This window comes from Quercus robur, chromosome 9, assembly GCF_932294415.1.
Source record: "Quercus robur chromosome 9, dhQueRobu3.1, whole genome shotgun sequence".
Taxonomy (NCBI): domain Eukaryota; kingdom Viridiplantae; phylum Streptophyta; class Magnoliopsida; order Fagales; family Fagaceae; genus Quercus; species Quercus robur.
This window is the reverse complement of record NC_065542.1, coordinates 35,151,262-35,166,993: the sequence shown is the minus strand read 5'-3', so window position 1 is coordinate 35,166,993 and position 15,732 is coordinate 35,151,262. Positions and strand designations below refer to the sequence as shown.

The following is a 15,732-nucleotide window of genomic DNA, read 5'->3' as shown; positions in this document are numbered from 1 at the left end:
TGTGGGCCGGTGGTGGTCGTGGCTCACCGTGGGTGGGGTTCAAATTGTTGTGGGTGGGTTTAGATCACCGTGGATTGCCGTGGGTGGCTTTAGATCTCATGTGTGGCTGTGGGTTGGTTCAGATTGCATGAGTGGCCATGGGGCCATTGCTCGTCGTGGGCCGCCACGGTTTGCTCTCCTTGGGTCACCGCGGTGATGGTCGGTGGCTGATTTGAGGTCAGTCACAAATCAACCATGGGTTTGTGATTTGGACGGTCATTGACTGTCAATCATGGGTTTGGAGGCAGAGATGTCTAGCAGAGGGGGAGAGAGAGAGAGAGAGAGTAGAGAAATGCTGAGACAGGGAAGAAATGGAGACGAGAAAGACAAAGAAGAAAAGAAAGTGGGCCCTACCTGAATAAAAAAATAATATAAATTTTACAATTGGTGAACAGTGCGGTCTCAAATATAAGATTGCATTGTTCATCAATACAAAAAATTATAGCATTTAAAACCCTTAATGAAGCAAGCTTTTGGGTCAAAAATGCTAAAAAAAAAAAAATCTTTTAGCATATAGAAAGGTTAATGAGAATGCTCTAATAAGATCACCCACAGCAGGTGTGGTAAATGTGCCAAATGCCAAATATTTGGCACATTTACCACACCAAGCACAAAAATGATGCTTTATGAGATGTGCTAAATCTCAAAATTTATACCACATAGCTACAGTACCGTTGCAAATTTGCAACGGTACGGACTAATGTGGTAAAATTTTTTATTGTTTTATATTCGTTTTCTCTCTCCTCTCCCTTCAATTTTTTTTTCTTTTCTCTTCTCTCTCACTCTCCGGTTCCCTCTCTTCTCCTCTCAAACCTCACTCTGTCTCTCTGTCGAACTCCCTGTTTCTCTCGGCGCCGTCACCCTGCTCGACCTCGGCGCCTTCGTGCTCACCAAGACGCTGACTTTTGCCGCCGCATTCTCCGCCTTCGAAGATCCGATCCCGTGGCTCATCGCTCTCGCTTTTTTCTTCGCCCAGTTCATCGTGCTCGCTTTCTTCTTCGCGCTCGCTTTCAACACGATCGGGTGGACCGACAGGGCCAAGGCGGCGATCGTGCCTGGGTTGGTGTCGTTGATTGTTGGGGTGATTTGTAATGGGTCCGGCGTGGGGCCGTGGTTGTTTGGGGTGATTTTGTAATGGGTTTGTGTCGTTGATTGTTTGGGTCGTGGTGGTGCAGTGGCGGCATGGGGCCATGGTTGTGGCTGGGTGTTGATCAATCAAAGATCTCTCTCTGCCTCCAAACCAAAACAGAGCAAGAAAAACATCCAAAACCTTAAAATTTTTCAATAATGGCAGAGATTAACGGCTGTGGTGGGTTTGTTTTGAATTGTGTTTTGGGTTGTGGAGGAATAGGTGGCTGTGTAGTGGTGGCTGTTGGTTGTTTGCAGTGGCTGTAGATTGTGTTTAATGCGTAGGAAATATTATTTTATTATGTAGGAAATATTATTTTAATGTATAGAATTGTATGATAAAACATCTGATAAATGGGATGTTGTAAAATGGTGTGGTAAAATAATAAAGTAGGTCTTTGATGTTGTAAAATGGCATAATTTTTGCCACATCTGCTATGGATGCTCTAAGTAGTAGTAGTAGCAGTAGTATTATTGTTTCTGACCGGTTATCAAAAAAAAAAAAAAAAAAAGTAATATTATTCAGTTGAGTTCACTTCACTACCAAAAAGCAAAAATCTCTCCGCTCCAGGGCGGGAACAACGTTCTCTTTCCCTCCAAATATATATATATATATATATATATTTATTTTTTCTCTAAAACCATTTTTATTCTCCAAAATCAGAATTTCGTCGCCAATTCCCAAATTCCTCTTCCAATACCCTAATTCCCCAAAACCAAACCTACATCTACATTACATGGACAAATCGGACGACAAAGACGAGCCCTTGACGGAGCTCAGCCCCGGCGATCTCCGGCCACCGGAGGATCAGCGGAGATGTGTTCGCCGCAGATTGGTCCAGTCCACGCTCTTCCCGCAAAAACCGCAAGAGTGCGAAGAGAACGGCGATGACGAGGTTCAGAAGGACTTTGCGGAAGATGAGGACGAGGATTTCGGTGGGAGCAGTCAAAGCAAGAAGAAGAGGAAGCCTAAAGGAAAGTCAATGCTGCGAGCTTCCAAGAAGGTTCAGGTGAATCTTGGTTGTTTATTGCAGAATGTGCATTGAATTTGAATTATCTGATTGAAAATTTAGGATAAGAAAGTAGCTAATTCTCAAGTATTTGTTTTTTTATAGCAGGTGAAGGAGAAGCGAGCAGTGAATACTACGCCCAAGAAAACAATGGCTGATTCGATAGAGTGTCAAGCTACATCCCCGCCAGTTCCGGATTTGCGGTTGGAGGCAAAGATGTCAGCTCAGGTCAGTCACCATGCTCAATTCGATAGTCGGGTTCGGCTCATATTGCTAGATTTTGGTAATTGGATATGCTTATGTTTGTCATTGTGGTTATTGCTTACTCATACTATGAGTAAATAACGATTTTGGTATCAAAAAAAGATAAAGAAGAGGAATAAGCTGAAATTAGTTATGGTAGCTCAAGTTGCACTTCTTTGGTTTTGTGCTGATTTTGGGATATTTGGTTAAGTGAAAACTTTTAGCTTGAATATTGAAAGTGATTGTAACTTGGGTTTGTTTGGTTCATGTTTATCACCCGTAGTATTCAATGTGTAGCTCTAAGTGTTTTTCTTTTGTGTTTGATCAGGAAAATTCACGGATGTTTGCAGGAAAGCAAATTCATCCTTTTTTCTCATCATGGAAAGCAGGAAAGAAAAACCAAGAGGCTACTGAAGTGGAGGGTAGTTGTTGCTTTGTTGATTTGGGGGATAAAAGTATTACTTGCGGCCCAATTCATGTATTTGAAACAACTCAAGTATGGTACTTCAAAGTTAGCTTTCCGTATAAATTGAAAAATTGTATTTAATTTCCGAATTTTGATGTCTTTATTTACCTTCCTCACCTAAGGTGAAACCTAAATTCTCTACTATGCAGGATGAGGCGGCGTCTCTTGATTGGAGAAACTGGAAATTTTGTGATGACACCTTTATCAATACCAATCACAGTTTAGAAAACACATCATCATCAATTTTTGAAAGCTCTGCTGGGTCCTTGCATATTGATAAGCTTCCCATCTTTTTACATCCTTGTGATGCATCAACTGTACAGAATGAAGTGTCTTTGGATCAGTGTCCTAAGCAACTAGAACATGCACCTGAAGTGGTATGTACTGCATCATTTATCTGAATACATCACCAATTCCTTCTTTCAATTCCCCTCCCCCACACCCCCCTCTCCCTTTTTGAATTGTTTGTTTAGTTTCTGTACATGTAATGATTTTTGAGTCATTATATATGAATTACTCTCAGGACCATGAGGTGGAGGAAGTTGGTTTATTTTCTGGGCATGCTAGCTGTCTTAGGAAGTCAGATATTCTGCAGCAAAGTAGATTTCTTCAGGAAAGGTTAACTTTAATATTCAAAATCTCCATGGTGTTTATATATGGATAATCTAATAAATATTAAATGTGCTGAGTATTGCAAATTCAGTCTGTTAAAACTTATTTATATCCCCCCCCCCCCCCCCCCCCCCCTCCCTCCCTTTTTTAACAACCATATATAATACGTATATTTCCAGTATTTACTCTACCACTTCAAGAGGCATGATAATTCAATGTTTACTTGTCATTTGGTTGTCTTTTGAGGATTTTATTCTTCCTTCTTTCCTTACTGTATATGTAAACTTTAGTGTCAATTCTCACCTTCTTGGTTCAACTTACCATGGCTTTAAGATCTTATCATTCTGGTGGAGAAAGAAGAAAATAAACCACTGAAACAACTTTTCCTTAGATTGCTGTCTTTGCACTAACTACTCCTTATTAAAATGGTCTTTTATAAATCTTTTCTGCCAAAGCTAAAAGCTGAAGGAACCTTTGAAACTGACAAAAATATTAGCACCATTGTGCTATCTTTAAAAATGTTTGTAGATAACTGTTATTAGCCTTTGTACATGGTGATATGGTAGCAAATGTCCTGTTAAATTTATATAAGCTCTTGTACTAGTGCAATTTTGAATAACACATCCTTGATGAAGTCATATCATTGTAGAAAATTACAACATGAATACATGACATGATTGCAATTTTTTTTCCTTTAACCGTCTTTGGACCTATACTGTCTTGGTGGTAAACAATTTTGTTGAAATATCAAACATGGATGCATTTGTCAAGCCATCACATAAGTTAATCATACTTAGTTACTTCTAAATAAAAAAAAGTTAATCATACTTAGTTCCCAATTCAATTATTTTTGTGTCTAATATCAGACAAGCATTTCTGCCACTTTTCCCATCTCCCTTTCTTTCACCGAGTATAACTATACTGTTTGTGACACTTATCACTAGTTTTTAAATCATTTATGCATGATTCTCAGTTGGAATACTAGATATTGATATCTCTTTCATTTATGCTGATATTGCAGTATGATGTCATACTATGCACGTCCTGATAATCAGCTTGAGAATAGCTTATGGACATATAAGTACAAACCAAAGAAGGCTACTGAGGTCAGATATGTTGTATCAGTCTCTTCTTTGCATTGATGTTGTGTGTTTCAATTATTTATTTACCTAAGTAGATTGACACCTTTTTCCCTTTGTCCTGTTTCTCATTGGAGATGATGTACATTTATAATTCTGTTATTCTGGTGTCCTGCAGGTATGTGGTAATGATGAATCTGTCAAGTTTTTAAGTGATTGGCTACATATGTGGCATGAAAGAGGTTTCCAAATCAGCAAAGTTCGAACTGATGGTGATCAATGTGACATGCAAGAAGATGATTATAGGTGTTCTGATTCAGAAGACATAGATGAAGAGCCTGGTCTAAAGAACGTTCTCTTAGTTACAGGACCAGTTGGGGTATATCCAAAAATATATATTTTTTAACTGCTCCTTCTGTTTGTTTTAATTTAAGTTTGGATTGTTTCTGGTTACTGTACTTGAAGTTGTGGTGTTGTTATTACTTGCTTGAAGAACCTTATTTCCTTTATCATATCTCAACATGCATTCGAAATGATGGTGATTTTGGCCATCTTTTGGTAATTTCTCTTAGGAATATTGCTTTGAAGACTAATAACACTTTTTCCTTGTTTGAGGTTCATATATTGGTAATCTTATTTTCTTTCCTAGTTTAGTTTACTTTTTAATTCTAAAAAATGGTGTCTGCCTATACTAGGCCCAGATAAAGGTGGAGGCTGGGTTGACATCTAGTGGAAAATAAAATTTATCATATCCTATGGACATAGTATTGATATACACGGTAGCTATAATAAAAATAACATGACATTATGCATACAAATAGGCTGATCCAGTCTTGGAACTTTGCAAGATAATAAAGAATGTTTGTGTATGTAGTTGGTTTTTTCATAAAACATTAACTTTCAATACAATTTTTTTTTTTTTTTTTTTTTTTTTTTTCTTGTGGTAGGATTTTTAGGAGACAAATTTTGATAGGTAGCGAGTTTCTCTCCTAAACAAAATTCTTAAATGGGTTGGGCAGGATGCTATAAGTCTATAACCGTAGAACCCAATGCTGCTGTGTGGGAAAAGGTGTTAGAAAAAAATTGAAAGAATGAGGGGTTGTATCAGTGGTAGTAATGTTCTTTTAACTTTCTTTGTCACAATAGTCTGCAGTATGATTCTACTGACCTGGCAGGTTTGACGATCATGATGTTCAATTGGGCCTGCATCTTAATCTCTTTACTGTTTTTGGGGATCTCAGTAACTCTTTGTCATAAAAGAAGTTTAACTTGGAGATATAATTACTCATTTTCAATTAATGTTTAGTAATTTTGACATCCATTGATTTATAAAATAAAAATAAAAATGACACCTATTGATTAGAGGAGTTTGTCTTTGATGGAAGCCAATATGTGTGTTGATCTGTTTTCTTCTTTTTAGGAATCATTGGAAGGAAATCTATTCTAGAATTTCTAACTGATTTTCCTTGGAGGTGCATGTAGTTGAGTAGAAAATCAAACTTTGGTAATTAAGTTAGTGTGCACTATCCTGCCTATAGGCAAAGGATCTCCTCCAATGCAATCCTCCAATTCCCTCCCAATTTTAGCCTGGATTGATACATGCGGCATTTATTTGATTTTTAAATGCTACATGTCTTACACTTAAATAAAAATAGGAGGAAATTGGAGGATTCAATGGGACGGGATCTTATCCCACAAATAAGAGGTTTTGTACAATGCTTGTGCCAATATACTTTACTGTTAGATTTGACTCTTTGTTGGCCTTTTCTCATCAGTTTTTGTCTGCTTTATGTTGGGGTAATATGTTTGAGTTCCTTCATTGTTAAGTGAAATCTGTTAATGAAACTTGAAACTTATTCGTTTATTTTCCATATGGCATAAATGTTCTCAAACTCAATGTTTTCATAGCAAATGCTTTTGGTTTATACTGGCAGTTAAAAGGTTTGTTTCTTGTGTTGCAGTGTGGGAAATCTGCAGCTATCTATGCTTGTGCGCAAGAGCAAGGGTTTGAGATTTTGGAGGTATCACCTGAAATTGCACAATTTTGTTGTTGAATTGTATTGACTATTCCAGATTTGATGGTTTCACTGATTGATTTTACGTATCCTAATATGCATATAATCATGAATAGGAAGCTCAAGATGCTGGGATGCATGGTTAAAAATTAATATAACCATTGATATGACATAAGCTGACATGCACATAAGCTGGGATGCATTCCCTTTTTTCTTTTTCTTTTTTAATCCTTCTAATGTACTCAAGTTCCCCTGTTTTCATTTTATTTTCACTAATAATAAAAAAAAAAAACTCATACATTATTATCTGTTCTAATGATTTTCACTATACTATGCATGTTGTAGTGTGAGGGCAAGTGCCTTCCATTGAAGCGATAGAAGAATGGGAATCAGCCTCTCCCAAAAAAACAAAAGAGGGTTGGGGGGGGGGGGGGGGGGGGAAGAGGGGAGAGGCTGCCTACCACCTCTCCCATATCCACAAAAGTGGGATTTTGTGCACTGGGTATGGCCTAATGCATGTTGTGGTGCACTGTGCGATATTTTGGATTCTGCACATTTTGTGTTGGTCAGTCTTGGGGTGGATTTTGACACCAACCTGAAGTTGGGTTGAATATATCCTAACCAATGCCAGACCGAAGCACTTATTAAGTTGATAGGCTGGTTTCACATGAGTTGGTTAGAAACAGTTGGGTTGGTTGGATTCAGAGATTGGCTGCAAGTTATTACTTATTACTTGAATCAATTAATTATAGGATTGGTTGAAACTGCTTTTTAACGGTTAAACTCAACAAATCCTTTTTGGTTTGGGATTTTCAGACATCATCTTTAGATTCTTGAAAAAATATCAACATGGTGTTGGTAGGTTGCAGAAACTGTGGGCAAAGCTTGCAATAAATTTAAGCTCTAGTTTCCCCTCTAAATAACTGACTACTGCCCTGATTGTTGTGTATGAATGAGAAGCCCAAAAAACTTCAGTTAGTCATTTTGGAGTTATTGTGTTTATCAGTAGAAGTGTTTCTATTCACTACAGCAGTGCTATGAGAAATAGTTTGTTTTGCCTTATTCCCAAGGACAGCAAAAGTAGCAGTTATGCTTTTACTTCTGATCTACTTATCGATTCTTCTTATTACCTGAACTTCAGCAACAAGTCTGCTACAGACAGGAAGCAGAATTGTCTTCTTTGTTGCTGTTTGATATAGTTAGGGGTATATCCCACCACTGCTATCAACAATTTGAACCATTTTAACTTACTGTTAAAAGTCAATTCAATAACTTGTTGAATAGCTTAACATTATGGAAATAGCTTTTCAAGTGAAAGTTAAATGTGTCTTATCTGTTGCTTTGTTAGCTAAGTGCATCAGACTGTCGCAGTGGAGCTCTAGTGAAACAGAGGTTTGGGGAGGCTCTAGAATCACGTTGGCTCAAAAGGTTTGTCAATTTATCTTTAGCACTAGTGGCTGCGTTTTTAATCTGTCAGCTTTATTGTGCTGGGTAATTGTATCTGACTATACTTTCCAACTGTGCAGTCTTTTTTATTTCCTGTGACACTTTCTTCTATGTTTCATTGTTTCATGTGTTCATTGTGTATTGCATTTAACATGAGATAAATAATTCATTAATGATGACAACATAGAGGGTGCAGTAGAAAATTAAAAATGGGGAGAAAAAGGGAAACAAGGCCTCAAAATAATATAAATGTATGATAAAGCAGGACTAGCACTTGTGAGAATCTGGCTTCAGAAAATTCTTTTCAGCCACTTTTTAGATGCACTTTAGAATGGGATAAATTTGCCAGATCATCACTATATGATTTATTTATGACTTCCACTTGTTGGGGTTGTAAATATTTACAGGGTAAATTGCATTTTTAGTCCCTCAAATATAGGTTCGATTTTGGTCCTTCAAAATTTAAAATGTAATAATTTAGTCCCTTTGTCTATTTTCTGTCCATTTATTACTTGCATTTTTGGTCCCTTAAAATATGGGGTTGGTTTGATTTTAGTTCCTGAGGTTGGTTTTTTAGATATAGGCTCAGTTCGATTTTGGTCCCTTAAACAGAAAAATAAATGTATGGACTAAATTGTTACTTTTAAAAATTTGAAGGAAAAAATTGAATGTTCTAGAATTGAGGGACCAAAATCAAACTGACCCCATATTTGAGGGACTAAAAATAAATTACATTTTTTTTAATAATTTAATCTTGGAGTGCTAAAGATAATTGCACGTTTTTTAGGTAAATTGCACTGACACCCTTGAGGCATAGTGAAATTAGACTCATTCCCCTAAATGATCAAAATAATTGACAGTCTACCCCCTTTTGAATTACTTTGGGGTGGAGTGTCATTTCTTGAAATTTGGGTATAGTGGTCTAATTTCACTATACCTCCTCGTAGGCGTCAGTGTAATTTACATCTTTTTAATTTTCTTTTTCTTCTATGACTAGACGATAGACCATTTTTCTGTCACTTCAAATGACTAAATATGGGAATCTGCTTTAAAATTATTACTTGTTATCATTGAAGAGCATGAAGGATTTGTTCTGTCATGAGCATAAACTTAGAAGGGGAACATTCTACATAAAAGTGTACTTGTTACAAAATGCCTGACTTGATGAATTGAGAGAATTAGTCATTTGTAGTGCTGTGATACTTTAGAATGTATCAAATTTGTTTCTAGAACAACTTTTTTTTTTTTTTTTTTTTTTTTCCAGATTTTACTGTCTTATGTTTCAGCTTATGAGTGCATCCTCTTTAAAAGACCATGATGTAAGCAAAATCTTGCTTGCTAGTAGGAATCTTGTAATATCATGCACATATTTCAGCTGTAGCCCATTGTTTTTAATGAATTATAACAAAATGATCATAAATTAAACATTATTCCTTGAGTAATACTGTGATTATCTATCCTATTATGATATGGTATATATTTTTTCAGGTCATTGGGACATCCTGTAGAGTCACAGAACAATCATATTGTGAAGTCTCCCCAGTCTCTGCCCAATGGTAGAGCGTCACAAGAGTTTGAAAATGAGGTGGTAGAAGTGATACCCTTATCAGATGAAGAAGCTCCTCATGATGGCATTGGAGCCTCAGCAAAATTTGTCTGCAAGGAGAATGGAACTGCACATAATCAAAATGAAGTTAAGCCTTTGATTCTCTTTGAGGATGTGGATATCACTTTTCTTGAAGATCGTGGCTTTCTTGCTGCTATACAACAAATTGCTGAAACAGCAAAGGGACCCATGATATTGACCAGCAATAGTAAGAGGACTTGCTGATCGAGAGTCTCATTATTGATTCTAATATTGTTGGTTTTAACTTAATTTCTTTGTTTTTATTCTTATTCTGGTAAAATGCAGGTAACAACCCTGTCCTGCCAGACAGTTTGGACAGGCTACAGGTGTGTTTCACATTGCCATCATTAAAAGAGCTGCTTTGCCATATATGTATGGTATGTGCTTCCTGTGCCTTTCCCTCTTCTCTCAGCTTTCCCATTGTGGATTTTTGTGTTCCTTGCAGTTTATTTTGTTTTCCAACTGTAGGTTTGTGCTGCAGAAGGAGCCAATGTCCAACCTCATTTACTGGAGCGATTAGTTGGGTCTTGTGATGGAGATATTCGGAAAATAATTATGAATCTTCAGTTCTGGTGCCAGGGTAGAAGATTTGGAAAAGGTGTTTTGCACAACACATTTGCATGCTTGCATAGCATCTATATGCATGTTATAATTGTTTACAGTGTCATTTTTGTTGCTGTTATTGTTACTCACAACTCCTTTTATTATATTGCCATTATTGCTATTAAGTCTACACATTTTTGATTTGGGAATTGGTTCCCTGATCAGTCAAATACAACTCTTTTAGATTCTCAGGGAATACAATATGCAGCCTTGCAGGTTGCAGCTAGTATTTGAGTGAATTGCAGCACACCATCTGCATTTTGGGGGTCTCACATGTCATCATTGACTGCATTTATAAAATAATTTTAGTAAATATGAAGCTTACATGTGGTGGTCACCTATATAATGTGCAACAAATAATGATGAGGGAATATGTTTTTACAGATGTTGCTAAAGCTAACAGAAACTGCTTAATTAATTAAGAATTAAGCATCTCTGTTCACTCCGGCTGAGTACAATTATGACAACTCTATATATATTCTGTATTGATTTTGTTAGAATTATGGTTAAGTGATTAAATTCACAATTTCCTAATAGCTTAAGTTTTTAGGACTATCGGTAATTTAGCATGGTAAGAGCAGAAGATCCTGAGTTCGATCCATGACTATACTCTATCTCCCATTTAAAATGTTAAATTCTCACTTGTTGGGCCCCCACTTATTAAGGGGAAGTTTAGGCACACAAGTGAGGGAAAGTGTTAGAATTATGGTTAAATGATTAAATTCACAATTTCATAATAGTTTAGGTTTTTGAGACAATCGATAATTTAACAGATTTCATTTGGAGAATGTATATATGCCTTAAGATAATTTGGGAAATTACCGATAGGAATGAATTTTTTCTCACATGTTGAGGTTCATGCTCAGCACATGGATTGGAGCCTTTACTTGAAATTTTTATTTGCATGTGCCGCATTTTATGATAAATTATTGATTGTCCCAAAACCAAAAGTTTAAGCTATTAGGAAAATGTGAATTTAATCATGTAACCATAATTCTAGCATTTTCAATCCTTTTGTTCCAGGTTGAAGAGATAATTTTAACATAATCCTTTTGACTGTCCAGATAGAAAAGAGAAGAGAACATATGGTTCATCGATATTTGATATTGACGCTGGCCATCAGTTACTACCTAAGATTATTCCCTGGGAATTTCCTTCTCAGTTATCTGAGCTAATTGAGAAGGAGATCAGCAATTCATTATCCATGATGGAAGAAAATTCTACTTCAATGGAGGTTGTTGAGGAAGAACTTGACAAAAAGGAAACGCAGAAAGGTTTGGATACACATGATAATGAAACAGAAAGTATAGAGGCCAAGAAGGTAGCAATGTTGAACAGGAATGGTTCTGTTGAAGACTGCATTGAATTCAGAGCTCAATTTGATGAACTATCCAATTCTTCAGGCCCCCCTGTCACTTTCTCTCGGCGAAATGTTCGAAGGAAACCAGCTCTGTCTTCTGATTCTGAAGATGAGATTTTAAGTAATGGATATCCTATAGTTTTTGATAAAGATGCTAACAATGAACCATCCCAGGGAGTCAACAATAGCTTTCCCTTTTCTTGTCCATTAACTGAAAATTGTTTAAGCCCATTAACCAACAAGCTACTCTCCGGAGCAGAGAATTTGGAAGAAACTTGTTATCAACATTCAGAAAGACCTGATATGCAACTTGATGAGACTTGCAAATCTTTTGATGTATCATGTGTGCCAGAATCATCATTTGTTCCTGAAACTATGATAGGTGATGTAACAGAGCTGTTATCTAGAAGTGGTCATGTTGCTGATTCCTTAGAAGTTTCTGTGAGCAATGAGTGGATCCAGAACCTGTTCCCAGATGAAGCAGAGAATTGTGATAAACCTTTACTTAGATTACAGAAACATTCAGATATGCTAAGAAATAAATGTGATGTAAATCCTGAAATCCCTCATGGAGAGGAGGTGGAAGATTCCCAAAATGAAAGTGTTGAGGCTACAAGAGGTTATCAAGTAATGGATGAGTGCAGTCGCATGGATTTTGATAGAAGGTCCAAATTTGTAGAGAAGCCTAGGCCGTTGATGGTGACTGATTTAGTACAAGAATCATGGATAAAGCTTCGTGGCTGTCGCACTGATCTAAGGCAATACATCGTCTTGGAACAACAAGATGCAATTCAAAGTATTAAACTTGCTCATGATATGAGCAATCTAATCTCGGAAGCTGACCTGTTGCTATCTAACTGCCAAATGGTAGCAAGTGTAAGTATCCTTAAAAAAAAATATAAAATCCCTATTCTTTTGTTATTCATGTGTATTTTATTATGATAGTCAAGTGTTTTTGCAGGATTCATTGGAACCATCTTTGGACCCTTCTGAGGGATCAGATGCATTCAGCTGGTGTGATGAGCAAATACAGATGACATCTGCAATTGCACAACATGGTTTTTGCTTTTATGCAAAAGATATAGCTGCTGTAGGATCAAAGATGGGCTGTGAGAGCAGTGTTGATATAGCCTCAGAGATGTTGGGTTCCACAACTCATACAATGGCATTGGGTAAATTAATTGGACAGGAAATGAGAACAAGTAGTACATTGTTTGGGGCAAGGAGTTCAGAAATGAGTCCACCTAAAAGTGATTCGTCGAGAAGGTATTGACTTCAAATCCCTTGTTATGGTGATGTACACATCAGTTAAATGACATCCATGTATATTGGTATACAATGATATGTTAATAATATCGTATCCTGAAGCTTTTGCAAGTTTTCAATATTAGTTGACATCCTAACACTAGACGGATGTTAGCACTGAAATATTTATTTTTTGGGTGGGAATCCTCACACTATCCTATGTCTACTTTGAAACTTCTGTTGTAGCAGGGGCGCAGATTCACTTCACATTTATTGTTCTTTTTTCTTTCCTTAAAAAAAAATTGTATCTTCTACTTGAGAAATGGATGAGGTGGGACTTTCCAGTCTTTACTCTGTTATAACCTGATTTGCATTGCTAATTTCTTGCAAGGTGGTAGTCACATAGTCAATTTTTGGTTTCATTTCTGTAAAAGGAAGGAGAATTAATACAATTAATTATGAATTTTCTGTAAAAGTGACAGTTTTAGCAATCTGCTTTTAACTCATTACCCTGGGTCTTGGTATGCATTTTTTTGTTGATATAACCATTTTCTTTGGTGGCTGTAATGCAGTGAAATCAATTCAAGTCTTTTTGATATAATCCAGTCCATGATTCCTGCAAGATCATACTTGATGGTGAGACACGTGGCATTATATGAGTATATTTCTTCATTGTGCCACATTTCAAGATCAGAAACTTCCCGTTTATCAGGAGGCACTCACAAGACCAAAAGACGGAGGTATGTGCTTAAAATGTTGAATTTGGCGTTCTTGTAGCATAACAATTTGTGGCACGTCTCTTGCAATAGTTGCTCAATATGTTTCAATGCAGGGGACGGGCTGCTCGACACTACTTGAGTACTGGTTCATTGATGTTGTCTCCTGAAGACATATTGTTGCTGGATCGATATAACTTGTACTGGAGTTTTTCATCCCAGTTAGTTGATGCTAGTTCGAGATAGAATTTTGCTACTTGGAAAACTAACAAAATAGACGCAATAACCCTTTCATTGATACCATGATATGCTACTCGGGCCCTATAGGAGAACCTATTGAAGAATGTGACATTAAGATCGAGGTTGACTGGCATATGGTTCCGTTCACTCTAAAGGAAATCTTTAGAGTGACCAGCAGCTTCATGATATAGTATTTATGTTGGTCTGTGTCGACGGCCATAGCCCAACAGTAGATAATACGAACGATGCCCGGTGAATGGGGTATCCTGGAGTAGCTGGCTTGAGCCAATAATTCATTCCATTTTTTTATTGTAGAGTTTTAGTGGTTCTCTTTTGTTAATTATTATACTATCTAGTGCAAAGTCATTTACATAACAAAGTATTTGACGCCAAATATTCGGAACTGGTTGTCAGAGACACAGCACTCAAATGTAATATACCGCTGTTCATACAGCTTATTCTTCTCAAGTACTGCTTGTATGATTAAAATGATGTTATTGGAAATACGTTGTTTTGGCAGCAAGCCTTACTCTGGTTTTTTTTTTTTTTTTTTTTTGAGAAACAAACACACACACAAGGGAGAGGAAAAGAGGTTCTAACACAAAGACACACTCACAACTTCACTCAAAAGCCATAATAACTTTTAAGGGATGGTGGGACAAGTTATTCTAAACACAATACACTCTCTTAAGTAATGTGAGACAATTACCCATTTTTTTTTTTTAGAAACAAACACATACACACACAAGGGAAAGTGAAAGGGGTTTTAACGCAAAGACATATTACAACTTCACTCAAAAGTCATGATAACTTTTAAGGGAGGGTGAGACAAATTATATTATATATAACACTCTCTTAAGCAATATGGAACAATTATCTATTTTTTTTTTTTTTTTTTTTTTATAGAAACAAACACACACATACAAGGGAGAGGGAAAGGGTTCTAACATAAAGGTACACCATAATTCCACTCAAAAATCACGGTAATTTTTAAGAGAAGGTGGGACAACTTATACTATATACAACATACTCTCTTAAACAATGTGAGACAATTATTTATTTATTTATTTTTTGATACAATTAAGCTTTACTCTTTGTTGGTCATATAAATGTTGTTCAATAAGACAAGTTACCCATATTAGTGCTAGATAAGTGTTGCCTATTAAGACAATTCATCAATCCATTTTTATTAGTTCTCTAATCGTTGTATTAGATAAGTACAGGCTATTAACACACGTCACTCATAATATTAGGTGTTACAAGATTTTAAATAAAAATGGACGATAAAGCTAATATCAAAATGAAATCAAACACGAAGGGTAAAAATGAAAAATTTTAAAATGCAAAAGATAAAAATAAAAAAAATAAAAATGCAAAAAACCTAAAAATTTAAAGGGAGAAAAGTGTGCTTTAGTAACTTTTTCTGTTAATGGAAGAATGTATTACATTTTTTTTTTTTTTTTTTTTGATGAACAAGAGTGTATTACATTTTGTTAAAGCAGAAAAGAAAAACTGCATAACAGCATAAGTTAGCGGAAACCAAAGGTCCAAAACAACTGACAAGGGACCTAAATTTGACAAGATTGCTAAATAAGAATTTTTTAGCCCAGCTTGCCTCTATGCTGCAAGTCCAAGCCCGTTTATTAAAAATGTACAATATTTTTTTATTATCATAATTCAGACTGGGTATCGAACTTTTAATTTTGTTAATTAAAAGTTTATGAAATCATTTCAATTTGAAGCTTTTGTTACTTCTCTTACAGTTCATAAATCAATTTGGTTTGGTAGCCACTGAACAAGAGAACAAGATCTCCCTCCATTTCAGACTTTTCAGTAGAATAGAGTTCATTTTATGATTAAAATTTTATTTCTTGTATCTAATAATGTATGTACTTTTAGATTT

General features: G+C 36.1%; 1 protein-coding gene across 4 annotated transcripts; it reads left to right on the top strand.

The window, feature by feature from the left end:
- The first annotated feature begins 1,725 nt into the window (after positions 1 to 1,725).
- Positions 1,726 to 14,352, top strand: LOC126698229 (uncharacterized). 4 transcript variants are annotated; one of them, XM_050395322.1, is made up of 16 exons: positions 1,737 to 2,171; positions 2,286 to 2,405; positions 2,749 to 2,916; positions 3,036 to 3,263; positions 3,410 to 3,504; positions 4,520 to 4,604; positions 4,756 to 4,956; positions 6,539 to 6,598; positions 7,941 to 8,020; positions 9,527 to 9,852; positions 9,951 to 10,042; positions 10,134 to 10,263; positions 11,333 to 12,504; positions 12,590 to 12,894; positions 13,446 to 13,613; positions 13,706 to 14,352. In XM_050395322.1, exons 1-16 carry the CDS (start codon positions 1,905 to 1,907, stop codon positions 13,833 to 13,835), a joined length of 3,627 nt encoding a protein of 1,208 aa, XP_050251279.1. In that variant the 5' UTR covers positions 1,737 to 1,904; the 3' UTR covers positions 13,836 to 14,352. The 4 variants fall into 4 exon arrangements, with proteins under 4 accessions (XP_050251280.1, XP_050251279.1, XP_050251278.1 ...); XM_050395321.1 differs by having other exon boundaries at positions 1,738 to 2,177; XM_050395320.1 differs by having other exon boundaries at positions 1,738 to 2,177; positions 2,283 to 2,405.
- The last annotated feature ends 1,380 nt before the right edge of the window (positions 14,353 to 15,732 follow it).